We start from the raw sequence: 22,940 nt of genomic DNA on the forward strand, positions 1-22,940 counted from the left end.
TTAGTTAGTCAACGAACACAAATCGTTACCGACTCATGAAGTTAATTATTAACATCAAGTGAATAATTGTAAATATCTACCAATGTAGCAACTGGTAATATTCATAATTTTGTTATTCTCTATACCTATTCAACAAAATTTAAAAATAATAAATATTATTTAAAACAAAATAATATGTAGTAATTGATACTGACGTAGTGACGTTTATTCACATATTACATTATTGCATTATATACAAAGCAAACAAATATTCATGTTTACCTAAGTAGAAGTATATTTTTATAATGGTAAAATTACTAAAATTATATAATAGATAGGATCATTTGGTAGTGTGTGATCCGAATTATCGTCAACTTTTTAGACCTTTGGTATTACTACTTTGGTATGTTATATTATTATTTAATTTTTGACGACACAATTATATTGCAATGTAAAAAAAATAAAAATTATAAACAGTTATATAAAACAAAAATCTGTATTCCTATATTTAACATTAGAAAATAATTAATATCAAAAATTCAAAAATAGTAATTTCAGTGGGATGATGTATGAAAACAAAATGTGGATACGTAATACACATGGAATAAATAAGATAAAAAAATAATTATTGTTAGATATTGGGTTTTTTCATAATTATTATAGTGTTGACAAAAAATAATTCATCCTGCATTATCAAATTGACTATCAACAGTTTTGGATAACAAAGTGGGGCCATATCGTTTAATAGCAAATGCTCCTAGTGTTGTAGTCACTAGTGTAGTAATTAAAGAAATGTTTATAATCTTACTAGTCAATCCAAAGAGATTAAATTGCTGTTGGCATGACAAAATGTTGAACAAAATCGCCATAACAACTACCTGCATAGAAATAAATAGTTTTAAACTTATATTATAACATCAAAATGTATAGATAAGTAAATATAAATCTTTATGTAAGAAGAAACATTTTATTAAAGATATAATTTTTTAATATTACCCCTAAAGTAGAATTAGGGAGCCACACAATATTAATAAATGCTACTTCATAACGGTTGAATCCAAATCCCAAAACTGAACATGCTGTGAATAGAATATGAATCTGAAATAAATAAATCAATCAATAAATAAAATTTAATTTATATACATTTTTTTAATCAATGTTTTAAAATTATGTAACAATACATATAACACTACACTTACAGTTAATACGATTACAAGTATGGCCAATATGACGAATAACAATTGAATATCAATATATTGGAATTGGAACACTATTCCTAAAAAACCGAAAAACAGAGGTTGGAGAAATTTCCAGATATATTCAAATGCTTTTATAATTTCCAGCATTTGATTTAAGTCTTCAATGACAACGTCAAATATCGTATTTGGGATGTTACAGTTATGATTCCTGCAGAGCATCCGCCTCAATTCGGTACCAGCAACGAATGATGATATAGCACATGCCAATGAAAATGACAACGGTAAGGAATAATATTTTTTGATTTCTTTGATTAGGCACCCACCAACGAAAACTAGTGCCACAAACTTAGTCTGTATGAATAAATTGATTATCTAGATAAACATAATAGATAGGCAGCTTAGTACCTATTTTAATATCAAAATTTGTTCTGATTTAAATGAATTGGTTACCTAACGTAAATTATTCGTTGAATCAATTTTCAAAAAAAAAATGATTTTCAGAAATACACATAAATATATTATTGTTAATCAATAGTTTTTGTTTTTATTTTTTTTACCATCAGATTTAAATATTGAAAAATATTTGATTAATTTACTTTGTATCTGTACACTCCTTGATTATTATCATTGCGACATTCTTGTTTATCGTATAAATTAAACCAAGTTGAAGGCTGTGCGTTAATCATAATTTTTCCCCAAATAATTCCGAACACAATATCAATGGTTATTTGTATGGCAACACTTTTGATAATAACAATCCAGCTTTTATCACCTAATTGGGAATAATAAAATACACGTAATTTAGATTTTGATTAGTTCATTGAGATTTTAAAGTTATTATTTATTTATTTATCTATTTATTCATTCTTGTAAAATGTAAAGTTAAGTATTTAAATCACAATAATTTAAAAAATAAAATCAAAAACAATATATTTGTTCGTTATTGAATAGTTTTTTTCCAAATTTTTCCGATCAATTAATTTGTATAATATTTAACATAAAGTGATAATCCTTAATATTGATTTGAAATCATTCCAAAACTAATAGATATAAATTAAAAGGCAAAACTTATAATTTCAAAAAGTTTTCTTAGTGTAATTTAAAAAAAAGTAATCAAATACATATCTTATAATAATATATTATAACTAATCATGATTGTATATCTTTATTTAAATTAATTTTATAAAGCCATTCAATTTAAAACAATAATGTAAACTTGTAGGAATATTTTCGGAATTCGAATTTTATTAATCAGTGAATAGGTATTTAGTATGATATAAATTTTTACAGGTCATTCTCTATATTGAAATTGGATAAATAGTTGGTACTTTGGTAGGTACGTATTTACTTACATAATAAACCCGAGTGGTATATTGAGAAATAATTAAAAATAACTGCACCTATATCGATTAAACTGGATGTGGCATTAAGCAATGTGTAAACGTTGCTATTGCCGAAATTACCAAAATGTTTCAAACTTGACAAACTTGACATTAATAAAACTGAATTGATACTGGAATAGTTGATTCTACGGAATAAATTTATAAATTTATTAGTACAAATTATAAACATTGAATAAAATATATATCAATATTTTAAATACATTAAATAATAAAATACAGGTACCTGTATTACTATAAAATAAAAGCACAATATTGCATCATAAGTTTATAACATTCTTAACAATCATTCTAATATCAAACAGAAACGGACTTTGCTTACATGTATAATTATATTTTATAGTAGATCTTTCATCTCCCATTTACAAATATAAAAACAAATTGAAAGTCCTATTTATTTATGTTAGTTCTTTAAAAGTTTGTAACTTGAAATTGTTGAAATGATTATATCGTTTTAAAGAGATGATCTGTTATAAAAATATAGTAACCACTGAAAATTAATTTTTTTCACAAATTTAATGAAATTCAGTTGTATGTCCTCGATAAATAATACTTAACCTAACCTGGGGTTGAGTTATAGATGATTTAAATAATATGCCCAATATTACATTCACAATAAAACAGATTTTTGTTTTATAATACAAATGCAGTAAATACAAAATATATCTACTTTTTAAGATTTCATAGATAAAACTAGCTATTTAAGTTTAACACGATTTTGTTTGAGAAAAAATAAACAATTGTATAATAATGCTCTCTATGGTTGTACCTCGAATTATTCAGTTTATTGCTTTTACCTCAATTCACGAGAAAATTGGCGTCAGTATACTTAGGTCTGTGAACTAACTGAACCGAAACGGGTGTCCACCAGTGGTGGATTAAAATATTTATATGTTAAAATGTTGAAGCATTTGTTTGAACATCGTTTTCAATAAAATTGGTCGTGCTTTTTTTATGTGTTAATAAACCTCAAAATGATAGCTAAATAGATTTTATAAATTTATTTTTTTTTTTTGTAACCTGCAATGTATATATATATTATATACATTTAATTAAATATTGTATTTTTGAGACGAAATTTCTGTATAATTCACCCCATATCAACCTATAATATAGATTGAAAATCGAAGCAATAAACACTTCCCGTGTCTCAAGTAATAGTATGTGTTCAAGAGTTGGATAAGTAGTTCCAACTTCCGGAGATCAACGAGTACTTATTAACAAACCAACAATCGTTTATATTTAAAAAGAAAGAGTAAAAGATATTTAAACTAATAAGTGATGATCAATTAATAATCTAAAAAAGTGAAACTAATGAAAAACTTTTAATTCCTTATATCCAGAGCACTGCTTACAATTTGTATTTAACAACAAAATAGCCAATATTTAAATATGATAAAACGTAGATAGGTTATAGGGTCTATGATAATTACCTAATAATAATAAGAAGTCAAGAACGACATGACATAATGAGGTAAGCCGTCCATTGATAGAACTATTATTCGGAGACAATGAATTATTTATTTAATTTTAGTTATTAGTTGAAGAGATTTCAACACTAGCGCCTCTTGAGACAAGAGTATTGTCAAAGAGTGTGAGTTGTGACAGATGTGTATTAGAAGAGGATTTTGTTGGTTTGATAGTTTGATATGAAATGTAGTGCAATAGTTTTTGTCTAGTTACTTCGTTACAGTTGTTATTCTCAAATACAATGAAAATCTATAATTAGTAAACATTAAGGTAAAATATGAGCTATTAATTTAATGTTTTTATTATTAAAAGAGTTATAAATAAAAATTGTACACACAATAGCGTTTCTATAATTAATACTATCGTTTGGGTTTTAGATACTAGGCAATGTATATGCACATTTTTAAACTCACAGGAAAATGTTGTTAGAATTTGACTTCATTAGTTCAGGTGATAATATAAAATACCCAACAACACCTATTGTGACTGTCTCTATTGTTTTCGGGAAAAACGCCAAACTCAACACGGCACCGCTGAACTGACGCAACTTCCATGAACTCATTTTTAAACAACTCATAATCAAGATCACAGATTGTGTAATTTCGCTAATAAAATTTAAAAAAAGAGTACATTATTACAACGTTTAAAAAATCAAGATGGTTACATTTGAATAATAATTTAACAATGCTTAACATTTTAAGATTGTTTTATACCTTTATAGCCTAAATGTATTATATAATATTGCGGACGGCCGTATATCATTATTTGCGCCCTCGTCTGTTTACCTGTCCCAAAATATCGTACGTTTACCTGTCCCAAAATATCGTACATCAGGGTGATATACGATTGCGAATGGAACGATTGCGAACGTTTTTACCTGCCTTTTTCCGTACAGCGTTGCCAGAATCATTGTTAATAAATTATATTTATATTATAAAATAAATTTTAAATTATAAATTATTTTAAGTCAGTTTTATAGCCCCCACCCTCCAAAACACGCAATATTTTCAGTTTTAAAACAAACACAGTCACAAACTTTGACAATAATAAATTCTATTTAAAACAAAGTACATAATCCTATGGCCAAAAAAGATAAATCTAGAATTGAATCAATATTAAAAAATTTAAATGATTATAAAATCCATAAGAATCTAATTTTATATTTACAAAAAACTGAAAATTCCTACCAAGAAAAAAATTTAAATAAAAAAAAAAATACAGAAAAATAATTTTTCAAATTTAATTGTGTATTTATTTGCTTGTGTAACTTATTAAATATTGAACAGTATTATTAGTATTTATATCGAATTTTTATTTAATCAATCGCAGTTTTAAACATTACCTATTATTTTATATAATTTTATTTTAGTTTGTAACGTAGTTATAACGTCACATTGTATTATTTATATAATATATATATTGAAATATATTGAAATATAAACTTGACGTCGTAGCCTAAAAAAACGTTCGGAATCGTTCGGTTTTCGGCTAAAAAAATAAATTCATCGATAAGCGGCACTCGTTCGCAATCGTGTTATAGTCCGTACAGTCCGTACATCAAACGCGCATCAATATTCTAATTCTAAACAATAGGAGGATATAAAAAATTGTATTACAATATGATAATAATATTGTATAGATAATAAATTATTTAAGATTTTTAAACTTATAAATAATTAATATAGGTATATAAACATATAGAGTTCAACTTTTGACAAAAGTCCTCGAAAACTCAAAAATTCAACTCTACAAAATTACATTTCCACTTGGTATATATTGCATATCACATTATACTTATACAATACTTGAACATTTAATATATATTACGTCAGTAAATTTAGAGATCAACAAATTTGGAGACCAAAGTTAAAAAACAACTTGCACTTGGAGTAACTTTTTTAAATTTCTTTTGTTGAATAATATTGATGGAATGATGCGCAAATGATTAGGACCTTTTAAACGGTCAATGCTTAAGCGATGTATAACCCAAAAATTGAACGATGCACAATTGTCTTACAAAAAAGGTCAACAATAACAATAAAGAACAATAAAAAAATATTGACACGGCAATATTGTGTAAACGGTACTACGGTACTTGTTTTGATTCTAAATACCTTAAATGTAGGTATTATACAAAGCTGTTATACTATAATATTCATATTGTAAATATGTGGAATCATGTTAAAACTCAAAAATACAGCCAATAAACGTTAATGTAGTGTTCAATCAAATATTGTTACTGTGCATTTTTGTATATATTATTTTTATCTAAATAATACCATGAAATACGTTGTTCATGTATCATGTTTTGGTTTAGTATATTATATTGACAACATTATTATTATTTGATGCTATAAATAGGTATCTAAATCTCAAAGTATTTGTAATAAAAACATTACAGTGTCTTAATGACTTAATGATCATGTACATTTTGAAACGGAAAAAAAAATTAATTACAATAATTATTAAGCGTAACATTATAGGTAATTAATATTGGGTTAATTTACCGAGTCCGCATATAACTTGACAAATCGACGAACAACAAAACTTTTGTTTTTATTATTTACTTTGTGCCACTTAATTATTTTAGTAATAATGTTATAAGCTGCAATATTAACTATACATAAACAAAATAATTTGTGTGAGAAATAACAATAAAATCTTAATTTTTTTCACCTGTAGTACCACCAAAAATTGGTCCATCTTTCATCCAAGACATACACTCCACTGCTTTTGAGTACCAATCCCGCCAACATCATTCCTAAAAACGGCGGTGGTGTATTGCTTACCATGGATACAATTCGCCCAGAAATCGTACAAAATACGTATAACAATATAACTAATAACACGTTTTCTATATAATCGTCAGGATTTTCGTTAGTGAAAATATTGTTTGTGGTGTAGTTATCATCGTTATAATTTATTTCATAACTCAAATTATTCCTTAAGTACGTAATATTTTCACTGGGTTCACTGGGTTCCATTTCAACGTTGATATATAATTCTTGAATTGTATGCTGCTTATGTACTGTTTGATTTCAAGTCCCGTATACAATTCTACCTATTGTGAAAATGTGAAAATAATTAATACACTGTAAATAATTATATGTAATGTGCACTCGATATGATGAGTATATACTCGGTACCTTTTATTGGAATGTCTGAAAAAAATAACTTTTCATAATTGTATTTAAATTTCAAATATTATAATATATTAATATTATAATAATAAAATAATATTTTTTTTTGACTATGCGCTTTTCGTTTATTGGTAAACTCATACCGACCTCATCGTTGTCCACAACTAGTGAACTTAATTATTCATGATTTTGTCAAACAATTACCAACAGAGTTAAATTAATTGTTTTGCAAAAGGTTAGACTCTTATCAAGTTGTTAAGAATGCATTTTAAATTATTTTTACACCTTATAAATTAATAAGTAATAACTATATCCGATTACCGGTCTAATTGATAGGTATATATTTTTCAATATTTGTTTGAATATTACCTATTTCATAATTTATTCATAATTTCACATATTTTAGTATGGCATAATGCGATACTTTTTAGTTTAAATCTCAATCTGCACTCTAAATATATAACAAAGACACTTAATTAGACAGACGGATGACTTGCCGTCGCTCTACTGCTTATTCATCAGATGATAACCCATTTTGTATCTGAAATTTTCGTTGCATATTTCTCATTTGATAAATAATAAACCGCAAATAAAACACACTATATTATGAATATTGTACACTATCTGATAAAAAATATAACCATTAAAAATAGTTTTTATAAGAAACGATGAATTGCAAAAAAAGAAAAAGAAATATTTTAAAAGAAGGAATCACATAATATGTAAAATGTTTACGTTTGAATAATAAAATTGCTATAAAATAGAAGCTACCTGTTTAGCAATGTTTTCTCTTCAACGTCTGCAAAAAAGTGATCGTCTTTTCTTTATTACAAAAATATTTATCTATAATAGGTACCAAATAAATATCTATATAGATAATCAATGACAGTTATTTTAGTAATTCCAATTTCATTAGAGCGATAGGCTTAAATGCGTGGGTATGTAATTCACGAGACTTTAATATAATGAAGTGTATATTATCAATACATACCTAGTAAATACTATAGTTAAACTCTATGATAAAAATTAAATCTATATATTTTGAACTACAAAAATGAATTGTTAATTAGGAATAATACTCGAAGTACCAAATTGTTTATATTGTATCATCAGACATTAATATGATCATTTATGTTATCAGGCAATAATTTAAGACCATAACGGTGAACGAAGAATGCCCCTATAGAATAGCAGTTATCAGATAGCAGATTATGGTGACGTTTAACAGTTTACTGTTAAATTTTGTCTTTTTTCTTTTCCACTAAATTGAACAATTTATTCTCAAATATAAAGGTGCTAAAACTCCCTACAAAGAAAAAAATCAGGGATAATAAAAATGATATATAAAAATACTATAAGATCACAGTCCTGGGGATTATTTTGGCTATTTTTAAATATATTTTAAAATTATATTTGAATATGTTGCATAATATAGGCTATTTTCAGTACAAAAATAGAGTCAACCAGTGCCGCATTTAGAGATTTTGCACCCCAATGTAAAAAATTAGTCCCTCCAAAGGAGCCTACTTACGGGGAATATGGGAAATAGATCCTGATGATCTTTTTAATTTTGAGCAATGAAACGAATTTTAAAATAATTTTTTTTAATAATATCATAACCCCCCTCCCCCACTTTGTATATTAGGACTCTAATAAGATAATAATAATATAATATAATAATAATATAATTAGATTATAGTTATCTACCGTGTTCTGCGACTGTGACGTTTAAAGAATAAAATTTCTATTCCCTCTTGGTAACGTGGTCGGTTTAACAAGTATATAATTTTTTTGTCTATTCATTCTATTCGTAAGCATAAGTGAATTGCGTACAAATCACACATATTATGTACAACGTACACTACTATAATACTTGTATTAAGAGTTGCTTGTAATACACAAGCAAATAAACATTTAACTATTAGACATTTGCAAATTCGGCCTGTCCAATGCACAAGATAGATGAATTTTCACCTAAAAAAGATACTAAAGTTGAAAATCGAAAATCTTTTTTGATTACTTTTTGTGTACACAAACATACAAAAAAATAAAAATAAAAAACGTACCAATGTGAAATCAATACATTCATTGCTTCGCTCAGAATCTAAGATAATTATATGTTTCAACTGAATTATACAACTATTTATACATACTTAAATAGGTACCAATTATTCTGTTTATTTATCCGTAAGATTAAACATATTTGTTTTTTTTTTATAGAAAAGTTCATTATTTATTTAAAAATGCATTAAACAATTAAAAATCAAGTATATAATAATAGTTTATTAACCCTCAAACAAGCAATATCAACAAATTTTAATTATAACATAGGCGAGACGTTGCCATTTTGTGCTGTAGAATATTATTTTTTTTAAATAAAATACAGTTGAACATCAGTACATTTTTATAAATAAAAATCTTTTTTTAGTTTTTTATCATATATTATTACATGTTAAGACAGTGTTTGCTGTATCAGTTAGTTTAGTATATTATATTAAATTTTTTTTCTTTGTTTTTACAATATTATATTAAAATTAAAATTTGTTCCCCTAAAATACAAGGTGTCCCGCGAGGATTTACCTATTGCGATATTTCACGAACAAATGGAGATTTCAAAATTCTTGTTTTATAATAAGATTCACAGGGACAAGAACTACAATTGCGAAACGATGCCCTGCACACCGACTTCAATTTACCAACTATTAAGAACTACATTAAGGACCTATCGGCAAGATTCTTCTGTCATATACGCAAAACAAGCGGTCCACAGCATTACAGGTTAAATGTCAACCCCATCAATCGAAGACTAAAACGTGGTCGTTCCCATGATGTCCTAAAGTAGCTAATCTTCAACCTAGTTAATTATTACATTATATTATGTAAATACCATTTTTATAAATAGCCAAAAAAAAAAATTGTACTTTATATAACTAAGTTTAGATGATTTTGTCAGGAAAACTTTATAATTAATAATAAAAAAAGAACTACAATTACTTCATTTTTTAATTTATTTTAATGTTTTGGTAAAAAAGTTAAAAAATATATTTTTATATTTTATTATTTTCAAAAAAGTTAAAGATAGCCATTTTTTAGAGTTTATTTTTCTGAAAATATTGACGTTCAAAATTTTATTTTCATTAGTTTCCTGATTTTTAATACTTTTTCTAATTTTGAAGAAATAAAAAATGATTATAAATTGATAACTATTAGAAACACGGAAATTATTCGGCCGGTCGTATGGGAATGCGCATGGCGCGGTGGGTCACATGTTTGATAACATTATGGGCTATGGTGTTAAATAATTCACAATTTTTTCGGAACTAAAAAAAAAAAATAAAAATCAGAAAATTAATGAAAATAAAATTTTGAAACATCAATATTTTCAGAAAAATAAACTCTACAAAATGGCTATCTTTAACTTTTTTGGAAATAATAAAATATAAATATATATTTTTTAACTTTTTTACCAAAACATTAAAATAAATTAAAATATAAAATAATTGTAGTTCTTATCCCTATGAGTCTTATTACAAAACCATTATTTCGAAGACATCGCAATGGGTAAATCCTCACGGGACATCCTGTATACCAAATATATAAATATACATAAAAATATATGAATAAACATTATATAAAAAATTAAATAAATGTATAAAAATAATAGAGAATAATCTCTTTCGGATAAAATAATTTTTATTTTATTATTTTCCATCATTTGCAAAATACACACACAAGTCACAAGACAACAGAACAGACTGATAGTGACCGTCTTAATAACAGCGTATAATAGGTACAAACAATGACAGTTAATCACAATTTAGTGCAATCGTTACTATAGGTAAAATTCTGGTTTTCTATCTGTCATAGTTATTTTCAACTTCCGTGGATACCCAAATAACAAAATCTTTTTCGACTAATGTGTAGTGTGTTAGTTATATATTAGTAGAGCGCGGATTAAGAATGCATTAAAAATCAACCAAATATATGCACTAACATATCTTAAATATGCATAAATACATGCACTAAAATGTCAATAAATTTATTTTGAACAATAGTGAAATATTTGGAAAAACCGTTTATTCGTACAAGTATACTTATTAATTTATTTTGATGTTTTTTAAATGGCTATATCACGAAACAAATGTTGAGCTTACTTAGCATATATTATACGATCAACCAGAATAAATATGCGAATGCATACAAATCCGCGCTTTACCAATGCCATAGTAATCTACACAACATAAGTATAGGTACTAGCAAAAACTTGACAACGTTGTAACCAATATTCAAATTTTGTATCATGCTCAATCAGGTCGTCAAAAAGGTTAGGTTAGGCACAATATGTTCGATGAATTCAAGATTACATATCATGAATTTGTTCATATAAATATTTAATTAAAAAAACAAATCATTATCATGTATAGAAGATAATTAAATAAGTTTTATCAACGTTGAAAACTGAAAATAATTTAAAACCAAGCTAAATGGTACGATTGATATTATTTTATTACAAATTGTCAGAAACAAGTGGTTAGTATAAAACAGTATGAAACCGAATCAAAGATTTGTGTATAAATACGTGTATCGTGTATATTATAATCATTAAAATTGTTTTACAATGACTAATATAACATAAGGTTCCTAATATTATTTTATATTAACAGTCGTAGATAACAATGTTGCACCATAATTTTGAATGGCATATGATCCTAGAATAGAAGTTATCATAATGGAAATGATAGTCAAATTTAATATTTGATAAACCAATTCACTGTCTGAATGGAATACAGCTGCCGCAATCATGAAATACGTTGGTGTTAAACTTGACTAAATAGAAAGAAAATTTTTTAATAATAAGTATGTTAATATCAATTAATTCCAATAAATAAATTCAGTATTTTTCGCTCATGTGTAAAAACTAACGTTAAATTTACAATATAATTTACTATTTAGTATTTACCAAAAAAGTAGAATTGGGTAGCCAAGCAATATTGATAAATAATAGTTCATTACGATTGAATCCAGATCCCCAAACCGCAAACGTTGTGATTATTATTCGAATCTAAGGCACAGCATAATATATTGTTTTACTATATTAATACTAAAAAATTAAAATAAGCATATGTTGTAATATAGCCTATAAATACCTAATTTGATAACAAATTTTCCCTTAAATTTTTGAAACAATTTAAATCACAGTTTATTACCTGAATGTTGTTGGCTATATAAAGCGTCCATTAGATCGAAAAGCCAGAGCGGCGCGACGACCTTCTTGAGGACGGATCTATATTAGTTTACAGGCATTCTATTATGGTTCCGCTCCACGTTGCGTCGCACCTCACCGACCTCTCTGACCTAGTGGACGCCCAGCTTAAGGCGTAAACGATAGAAGTGACTTTTGGAATAACTTTCATTTAAATTAATATTTTTCTATTTATTTGTTTATCTTTTTTTCATTATCTGACCCTAGCACTACATGTATATTACATTTTTATTTGTTTATTTTTTAGTACAGAAAATAAAGAAAAAATGGGTAAATACGAAATAGCCAATCTGTAAATCTGATTATAAAAACTATTTTTATGGTAGAAAGATTTATTTAAGTCAAGTTATTTATTTTTAAAATTTTTTTTAAAATTCGATATTTTTCTGGTTAAATTAATTTGGAACGTACCTAATCACTTAAAAAAAAATATATATAATTTTTAAGAATTTGCTGACATAAGTATATTTCTTAAATTATTTACTTATCATATAAAATTGACAATTTTTATCATACGTTTAATTAGAATAATTTTTTTTTTTGTCAAGTCTTTCTGTCACACCTATATTATAAATACTACTATGCTAGTCTATACATATAGGTACTCTATCCAAAAGAGAACGATTATTTCGGCTGATTTTTTGCAGTCATTGATCATCTCCCAACAACGAACCATAAATTACTTATGTCGGATTCGGTGTCGGAAAACGTCGATTACCAAGATTGAGCAAATTTGGCATTAGGCACTGCCGGCCGGCCGTAGCATTCAGTTGTATGTACGAAAAGTGACTGTTCTCTTTTGGAACAGAGCATAATCAATAATACTCGAATAAAATTTGATTATTTTTATTTTTATTTTATTATCTTATTATATTATCATATACTTCTATATTTCATATATTTAAAAAATTATATTATACCAATAATTATGGTATCAATGAGTGAAATCAGTTGATATTAACGCAAAATACATGATCTAGTTTTTAAAACTAATGGTTTGGTCTAATATTATTAGTAAGTAATGTTTCGTACTTACAATTAATTTAATCACAAGTACTATTAGTACAAAGAATAACATCCTATAAGAAAATAATTTGGTTGAGAATGCTGCTCCAATAAATCCAAAAAATAAAGGTTGGAGATATTTCCAGAAGGATTTAAACACTTTCAGTACTGCATAAACTTGATTTTGGTATTCATTTTCATCGTTGAATGTCATTGTTAGGACTTTGTTACTATCATAATATTTAATTCTCCATCTCCAACAGGTTCCAGCTACTAATGACGAAATTCCACACGATAATGAATAAGACCACATGGTGTTATGAAATATTTTGTATAACACAATTAAAAATCCTCCGATAAAAAATAGAACCACACTCTTCACGGTTGTTAGTAAACTAGTTATCTGAATATAAAAATACATATATATGTGACCATTAAATTATTATTATAAGTAGGTCATCACAATGGTATATGAAGAGATCAGAATTAGTCTGTACGTAAGTCATGATTTTAAATTTGGTAGGTATTTAATAACTTGAAAAAATTTCTTTCAATATTTAGTATGGAAATCGAATCATAAAAAATTCTAGATCAAAAGACAATATGCAATATTCAATACAACACGTGGTCGGAGTAATAATATTAATAATTAGAGCCCGGATAATTATGCACTAAAAAGTATCAAAATATGCCATATAATATGCAGTGAAAATCATTAAAATATGCAAAAAATATGCAATAAAAAAAGTTATATTAAAAAATTAAAAATTATGTTAAGCACGAAAAAAATACAAATATTTAAATTTAAACACATACAAATAAATACATAATTATTTCTATTTAAAAAAAAACAAAATATACAACTCAAAATGTGTGTTTTTATTCTTTATTGTTAAAATTAATTATTAAATGACATTCAAGTTTTTCTTCGGTAAAACTGTGCCGTCTATCTGTTAATAAATGCTTGTATATTGAAAATGATCGTTCAACATCTACCGAAGTTATTGGAGCAAATTTAAAAGAGCTTAAAATCATTGGATCTTTATAGTTTTGATCTAGTAGAACCACTTCCGCTTCCCCTATTAATACTTTATTAATGTTACGTAATACTGTTAGGCCTTTGTTTTTGGAAAAAATATCATTTAATTTTGTTTTTAATTTTCGCTTCAATATGCAATAAATTTTGAATTTTACCAAAATATGCAAAAATATGCAATAACCTTTAAATATGCAGAAATATGCAAAAAAAAATTTCTCCATTAGCTTCAAATTATGATGATTCGTGGAGATAACTGACAACAATCCAAAAATATTAAAAGGAAAAAAATATGCAATTGCATAGAAATCCGGGCTCTATTAATAATATTAATAATAATATGTTGTATTATTATTTTAAAATATAATTTTCGACACACGTTTAAGGGAGGCAGTTGCAAGACAGTTTTTAAGGGTTTTGAATTAAGCAATTTTAAAGTTGCGTGCATGCAAGTCTTGTAAGAGTGTGCGTAGTAACTATAGTAAGTAATCATTACTGCTTTGCTGTTGCACATATTTAAAGTGAACAATTAATGCTCAGTTATATTTTTTGCCCATTCAACCTATTGATCTCATAATTTATTTACTTATGCAGCTAAATCAATTAAAATTAAATAATTATAGTAAAATGCTTTGTTATATAATATAATATAAAACTTTGTATTTATTGTTTGTGTACATTAGAACACCATCGTTCTGATTTAAATAATTTTCACTTTTATACATCAAAAACCCGCTAACGTTTTGGGGAGTAAACTTCGTATTATTCCAAGATTCACTATGAATAATTATTTCTATGCATTGAAATGAGTTGTTTATCAAATACTAAATATGATTGGTAATTGTTGGCTAAAATAACTATCCCTCTCCGATCCCCTTAAATAAATAAGTACAAACATATGTTATTAGGTAATTTAATCGGATGTAACCTACTTATCCTAACCTCATTGCCATTCATTACTTTACAAATTTAAAAAATAAAATTAGTGATTTACTTGTCTATTGAATTCTGGATCGTTATTATTTTCAGATGCTTGTAAATTGTACTGTTTTGACCAATTAGGAGATGTGACAAACACTATCAAAAATCCCCATAAAATTCCAAAAACAATATCAATTGCTATTTCGTTGGCCGCAATTAATGCCACATCTTCGAAATCATCTAATTCTAATCCTGTTTTCAAATGAATAAAAAGAGAGTAAATAATTTTAAATTGAATTAACTGTTTTTAAATATTTATTGGTAGGTAGAAGAATATGTCTACATTATAAATTAGGAATTAAAATATGTGCATTATGAACCATAATTATCGTAACTGCAATTACTAAAAAAATATACCTAGTTAATTAAATATAAGTACTTACTGTCAAAGGATGTTGCGTAAATTACTAAATAGACTAAAACTACAGTTAGCAAATCGATTAATGTAGATGCTGTATTAAGCAATGTATAAATATTGTTCGAGTCGAAATATCCCAAATGCTTAAGTTTTTCCAAACTTGTCATAAATAAGACCGAATTTATACCCGACAAGTTTATCCTAAAAATTATAAATATGTTTAAGTTACTACAAATATGAATACAATAATATAAAATGTATAATATGGATTAAGTAATAGTATGGTCATTATGTCCTCTGTTTGTTTTATAACAGTATAATATTCAAAAATTTTACTTTTATAATAAAATAGAGGGGCACGAGGTGGCCGAATGGTCTACCGAGTCGGCTGTGGCTCAGCCGGACCGGGTGCGTAATTTGAAAACGTGTCATGGTCGGCTCATTTAACTGGCCCCCTCCACTATCGCAATATATGCATCAATATTATTATCATTTAAAACCTTATCAACTGTTAACAATCCGTGTTTAGTAGATTGATAATAATTTAGGAATACTTATTTGACACATTAAAATTTATATTTAATTAATTTTAATATTAATATTTTATTGTTTTGACGCTTTTTTTTAACATGGGCAAGTTTTTAAAATATTTTTTATTTATTTAATTGTACACTCAATATAATATAATATGTACCTTTTGTAGTTTATTTTTCTAAAAATATTAACGAATGAAAATGTTATTTCCGTTAATTTAATGATTTTTAATTTTTTTTTAGTTCCGAGAATAATTACGAATTATTAAACACCATAGCTAGTGTATGATAAACATTTGACCCACCGCGCCGCGCGCTTACTCGTATGGCTGGCCGAACACTTTCAGTGTGCCTGTTATGATCATATTTTATTATTTCCTCAAAACTAGAACAAATATTAAAAATCAGGAAATTAATGAAAATAAAATTTTGGAATGTCAATATTTTCAGATAAATAAATCCTACAAAATGGCTATCTTTAATTTTTTTGGAAAAAATCAAATAAAAAATTTGATTTCTTAAAAATTTCTATAGAAAATATAGTTATAATATATACTTACAATATAAATAATTTAAAATATGAATCGATGAATTTTGGAAAAAAATGATGCATAATAAGAATCACAGTAATTGTCTCAGCTATTTGTGGCAAAATTGCCAATTTTAATGCTACAACACTGGTCCAACGCAGCTTCCATATATTTAGTTCCAGGCAACTTATGATTAAAATCACTGATTCCATGAGTTCACTATACACATAAAATACGTAGTAAATAGTAAAATATTAGATTAAATATAATAAGATTCATAAATTATTTGCGTTAATTTTAAATAATCCATTGATACAAAATAATTTAATTCATAATATACCTATTTTTTTTTACTATTAGAAAATTCACAATTCGTAGTAATAAAAACATAGTAATTAAATGTGGTTACATGTATAACAAAATGAAATAGAAATATATATGTTAGATTGCCATGATGAGGGCAACCATGCATCCAATGATTTTTTTTTTATTATTATTTTATCATAACTCTAATGATTTTTAAGGTGACGACTGACGAGAGAGGTTGTCAAGTAGTGTATGTGAGGAAAGGTGGGATATAAAATGTGGGATCTTGGTATTGTTGTAATATTTTGTAAAAGTGTATGTAATATTGTTTTGGTTCCTTGTTCATCAGTTTGGATTTTTAAGTCCCTGTGGATTACATTATTTGTTCATGTCCTGGAGCAGAGGCTAAATGCGATGAAGGGATATAAACTGAATACTGTTTGTTATGATCAATATTTAAGCCAGGACTGTGAATTAAAGTAAATTTTTCATATATTATTCCTCAAAATATTTGTTTTGTAAGTTTATTTCTAAATTTGATTTTTTATAATATCTGCTATTTTATTTACAACTTTAATACAAAGACTATCTTATATATGTTTTGTTTACTAAAATACCGTTACAAAACGCACTTGTCAGCTCTATATAGATGACGTTAAATCTGGTAGGTAATAATATTTTTATATTTTTATCAAGCTGTTCACTTAGACCACGCGGAATATATATTTTATTATAGAAAAGTTTAATTAAAACAATAATTATTTACACACCTTAAATAAAAATTAAGTTCGGTGACAAATCCCTCGTCGGTGATCATCATTCCTCCCAATATCATTCCTACCGATGGTGGTATTTTGCTTACGATGGATATTATTTTACCTGCAACCGTGCTTGCTACGTACAACAGTATAATGTGAACCAAACTATTCACCTTAGTTTGATCTTCATAAACAAGTTTTCCGAAACCGCTGAGAAACCACAAAAATATTACCATAATAATTGTTAAAAAAGCACCGGTGAAGAGGTTCAATTTTGTGGGGTACGGCCAATTGAAGACAAATTGGTTTTCGCTTTGTTCCAAGTTGACATCCATACCAAAATCATGAAATTGTAACTGTTCTAGCTTAACAGTAGTATCTGCAATTTTCCCGTCAAATATTTCAACTATAATAATAAATAACAACATTTAATAAACGGTTAGAAAATTCTACTTATAAACTTAGACCAATGTTTCTCAACTTTTGTATAGTAACGAGTGGTGAGTGGTGACACAGTATTGAAATATATCATACGTTTGACATACATTTGAATTTGATATAAGTACATTGCGACAAATTTTGAATTATCTTGCTATACAGCGGTTGAGTAACACTGCTTAGACTAATATTGTCTACTATTGTTGCCCACTTGCCCATGCCAATAGAAAAATTATCATTTTGCTTGATTGTGCATATTTTTTGTACGGAAATGGGTTTAACGAAAAAACACCTAATGCCTTTGGATAAATTATTAAAATACACCATATCAGCAATGTCACATCAGTGTACCTCGTAATATGAAACAATTCGACTGAGGTAACTATCCCTATTGTAGAGTTGTAGCGTACTGGTTATAGTACCTAGATATACTTGGTATAATTTCGTACGTAACAGCTATCTAAACATTCCTGATATATTTTTGAGAACTATCTCTGCAACTTTGAACAAAATCAGTACATTATTTTTTGAGTAAACCTAAGCTACAAATATTGCCAAATATTATGTTGACAAAAGGCCAAAGAAAATCTGAAACTACTGATTGGGTGATAAATATTCAAATTTCCTAAGAGTATATCTTAATAATTTATTGGATTCGTTAAAAAAATTCAATAATCAATGATTAATTCATAGGTATATCATTCACGTATTTTATGGTTATATATTGTTAAACAAAAATAAATAAATAAAATATAATTTAATTAATAGGTTTCCGAAACAATTTTTCAATAAAATTATAATTTTATAAATTCATTATTTATAGAACCTCTACCTGTATTTAATAAGGTTTGATAAACAAATAATCATCAATAAATAATTAGGGTAACAAAACCTAGTCCGTTCAAGGATTTTAAAAATTGAATAGACGTATAATATGTTAACAGAAAAAACTCACTATTTGGAAAAGTATCATTGCTTTTAGAAATATTATTTTTATGTAATAGGATTTTTTTACAGACAAAAAATAAAAAACAAAGATATTATTTTACATTTTTATTTTTATGATTTTCACATTTTTAATTTTTTAAACGAAAACATGCATTTTTCCTAGAATTTTTAAGTTTATTTAATAAACCATCTTTAAATTTTTAACCATTATAGTAACTTAGTCTAGCTATTATGTCATAGATTAAAATTTACCTTGATACACATCATTACGCGTATTATACACTGGAATATAAGTAATTAATGTTCGACACTTTTTAAGTTCAACGGTTTTGCAAAGCTGTTCTTCTTTTAGGTTAATAGTAATGTTAACTCCGTGGTCCTCACATTTATTCATTCTGATTGTTTAAATGTATAAAACACAACGATGTTTATATTATTGATACCTAAAATTGTATTGTGTCTCAAATCCGATAAAAATGAAATGTATTAAACATATTTCTTGTTGCAATTGTTTTTATACGAATCTTACAAAAATAAATTCAGTTATATAAAACACTAGGTACATTATGATTTTACTTTTAAGTGTTAGTTTTTAGTTAATGCTGAATCTTTGTATCTCAGTTATCCTGGTTATACGTAGGGTACGACTGTTTGACAATATTCACTGCATTATATTAAGGTATTTATCTTTACTGCATGTAATCATTATAATGCTACTATATAGCGAGTAATTTCAATTTCATTAGAGTAATATTGTTAAAAATGTAGGCATGCTCATACAATACTTTTAACTTGATTAATTAATTTTATATTGTAAATAATAATGATATAAAAAATAAAGCAAGAGTATAAAATAAAAATATATCATATTTCATAACACCGAATCATTTAAGTCAGAGAACTACCTTATTATTAATCGCCGATAAACTAGAATAGAAAATAACAAAAAATTGTGATTGTGATATGAGGATAATATATTACCTGCAGGTTCCTGGTATCAGGGTACCAACATAAGTTTAAAAAAAAATTATGAATATTTATAAAAAGAAAATATATTAATATTATCCATTTGAAAACTGTGAGCCATTTAAATTTAACTAATTTAATTTTTTTAAATTTAGAATATATTAAATTTTTATGGGTAAAGATGGAAAATTTCAAACAATGTTTCTTATATGTATAACTAAAAAAAATAAGTATACACAATTTGCTGATGAAAAAGATAAGAAATATGAAAAAAAAGCAAAACATTAAAGTCAAATTTGAAATTTAAATAAAGAATAACTATTTTAGAAATTTTGTTGTAATTTAAAAATATTCTCCATACGCCTTTTTTTTATCAACAATATTTCAAAAGTCTATAAATGCTCAAAATACAGGTTTAATATTATTTACCTTATGGTAGTTTGTTGATGCTCCTACTTTTTTACATTACTATTAGTATAGTAAATTCATAACTTAAAAAAAATACTGTTTTAGGTAGTACAATAGGTAGATTTGTATTGTTTGTAAATTTAAAAACATTAAAATATGGTTATAATTCTAAGAAATATGAATAATATATTTATTAGATTGAAAAATATTAATTATTGATGTATCTAACATCATTAACACATGAAAGATATATTTTATTTATTAGCATATCATTATGGAGTCCACATATATTCTAGCATATTAAAGTTAAAAAACGAAAACTAATTGCAACTGACTTACGAAGTAAATTATATTCAACAAGCGAATAGTGTAAATATCAGGGCTTGAAACCGGTAACTGATTTTTCCCGGTAACCGGTTACTATGGCTACTTTTTGGACTGGTATCCGCTTCTCGGTTCTCGTGTTAAAATTTAGTGAAGTGGTTATCAATTACCGGTAATCGCGTAATTCGATAAAGAGGGAAATCTATAACGGAACCGTTTATTTTTAGAACCGGTTAATTAATTAAAACCGTAAATCTCAAAATCAATTAACGTTAAAATAATTTTTTAATTTTAATTTTTTTTTTAATTATAACCATCAAATAAATATAAAAATGTAAAAACGGTAAATACCAAAATAAAAATAATCATTGCGTAATAGGTAATATTTAAAATATAATAGTCATTTATAAAAATAGAAACTAGAAAGTGTCTGTTATATTTTTTACTTATCACATTTGTGCTTATTGTTCAAAAAAGTAAATAAAAAATAAATTGTAAATAACACAATATTATTGAATAAAGCCAATTGATACCATTGGTTAGTAACTTTTAATTTCAATTTTATATCTTACTAGAAAAAAAAAAAACAAATATCTGGATTTAAAAGTATTTTAATGTTACCATTTAAAAGTACTAAGTAATTATTAGTAGGCATTTAGATGAATAATTAAATAATATTTATTATTTATTATTGAACTGTTATAGGTAACTGCATGTAGAACGTACATTTTCTGGGCTAAAATTTATATGTAGTGACCTAAGATCATCATTATCATCTGATTTGCTCAACGAAATCATGATCATAAGAGCAAATAAGATGGGAATGGAAATTTAATATGTATTTTCACTTTTAAATATAATGTTTAGTAATTTTATAAGTATACAGTCACTGCATTACATAGTATATACAATACAAACTACTTTTTTCTGTTTATTGTTTTGAGTTTATCAAGTATTAAGTTTGAATTTTTATTATGAAAAAATGTTTTGTGTTTTACTTTTTTTCATGTTTATCAAACTGTTATAATTAATTTTATATTTTTATATATCTTAAAGAAAAAAATGCATAAATTATAAGTAGGTACCTACTATGTGATATTTTATTTTGTTTTATGCTTTGTCTTACTTAGTCACATCAACATGCTTAAATGGTTTCAAAAATGGTTTGTTATGTCAAATAAAATAAAATCGACTATTAAAAAAAAATTAAATTAAAAACCGCTTTCAAAATGGTTACCGGTAACGACATTTTGGTAACCAGTAATCAAGTACCACCAATTCTAAAAAACCCGAAAACCGGTAACCCATTTTCTCGGGAGCGGTTTCAAGCCCTGGTAAATATCTATACCAATATAATAGCAACTGTTAATATTCATAATTTTGTCATTTTCTAGCTAATCAATAAAATAATTATAGGGACAAAATATGAATTTTATAAATTGTTTAATATATACGAAGTTATTGATACTGGCGTTTATTCACATATTATTAGATTATTAGATTATTTACAAAACAAACAAATATTCATGTGTATGTAGAAGTTTATTTTTATAATGGTAAAATTATGTAGTAGATTGATCAATCTTTTTTTTTATATATGAAATTTGCTATCTGTATCTACTTAATAGCACATTAAGTAAATATGAAATAAGAACAGTCAATAGACATATTTTAAGGTATTAAACATATTATAAATATTATATAAAAAATAGTTTGAATAAATTAAACATAGTAGGTACAATAGGTACATGTTACATTATAAATTAATAAATCTATTTTTTTCATGCATTTTCCCTTTAAAATTTTTAACTTTCGTTAATTCATTGGCGAGTTATAGCTGCTGAAAGTTGGGTGGTTTTCAGGTATTATACATACATACTACATAATCAGCACAGTCG

At 25.9% G+C, this 22,940-nt stretch overlaps 1 protein-coding gene across 1 annotated transcript; it reads right to left on the reverse strand.

The window, feature by feature from the left end:
* Positions 1-207: 207 nt before the first annotated feature.
* Positions 208-15,596, reverse strand: LOC149058926 (sodium/hydrogen exchanger 9B2-like). Its single transcript, XM_089221220.1, has 8 exons — positions 15,487-15,596; positions 6,725-7,109; positions 4,462-4,653; positions 2,531-2,706; positions 1,775-1,950; positions 1,179-1,550; positions 976-1,077; positions 208-857 (listed from the first exon to the last, which is right to left on the reverse strand). The coding sequence occupies exons 2-8, from the start codon at positions 7,030-7,032 to the stop codon at positions 660-662; spliced, it is 1,524 nt and encodes a 507-aa protein (XP_089077346.1). The 5' UTR covers positions 7,033-7,109; positions 15,487-15,596; the 3' UTR covers positions 208-659.
* Positions 15,597-22,940: the final 7,344 nt, after the last annotated feature.

The sequence above is a fragment of the Diuraphis noxia genome, unplaced genomic scaffold (assembly GCF_037042655.1).
Source record: "Diuraphis noxia isolate RWA-SAM2 unplaced genomic scaffold, SU_Dnox_SAM2 contig0002, whole genome shotgun sequence".
Lineage (NCBI taxonomy): Eukaryota > Metazoa > Arthropoda > Insecta > Hemiptera > Aphididae > Diuraphis > Diuraphis noxia.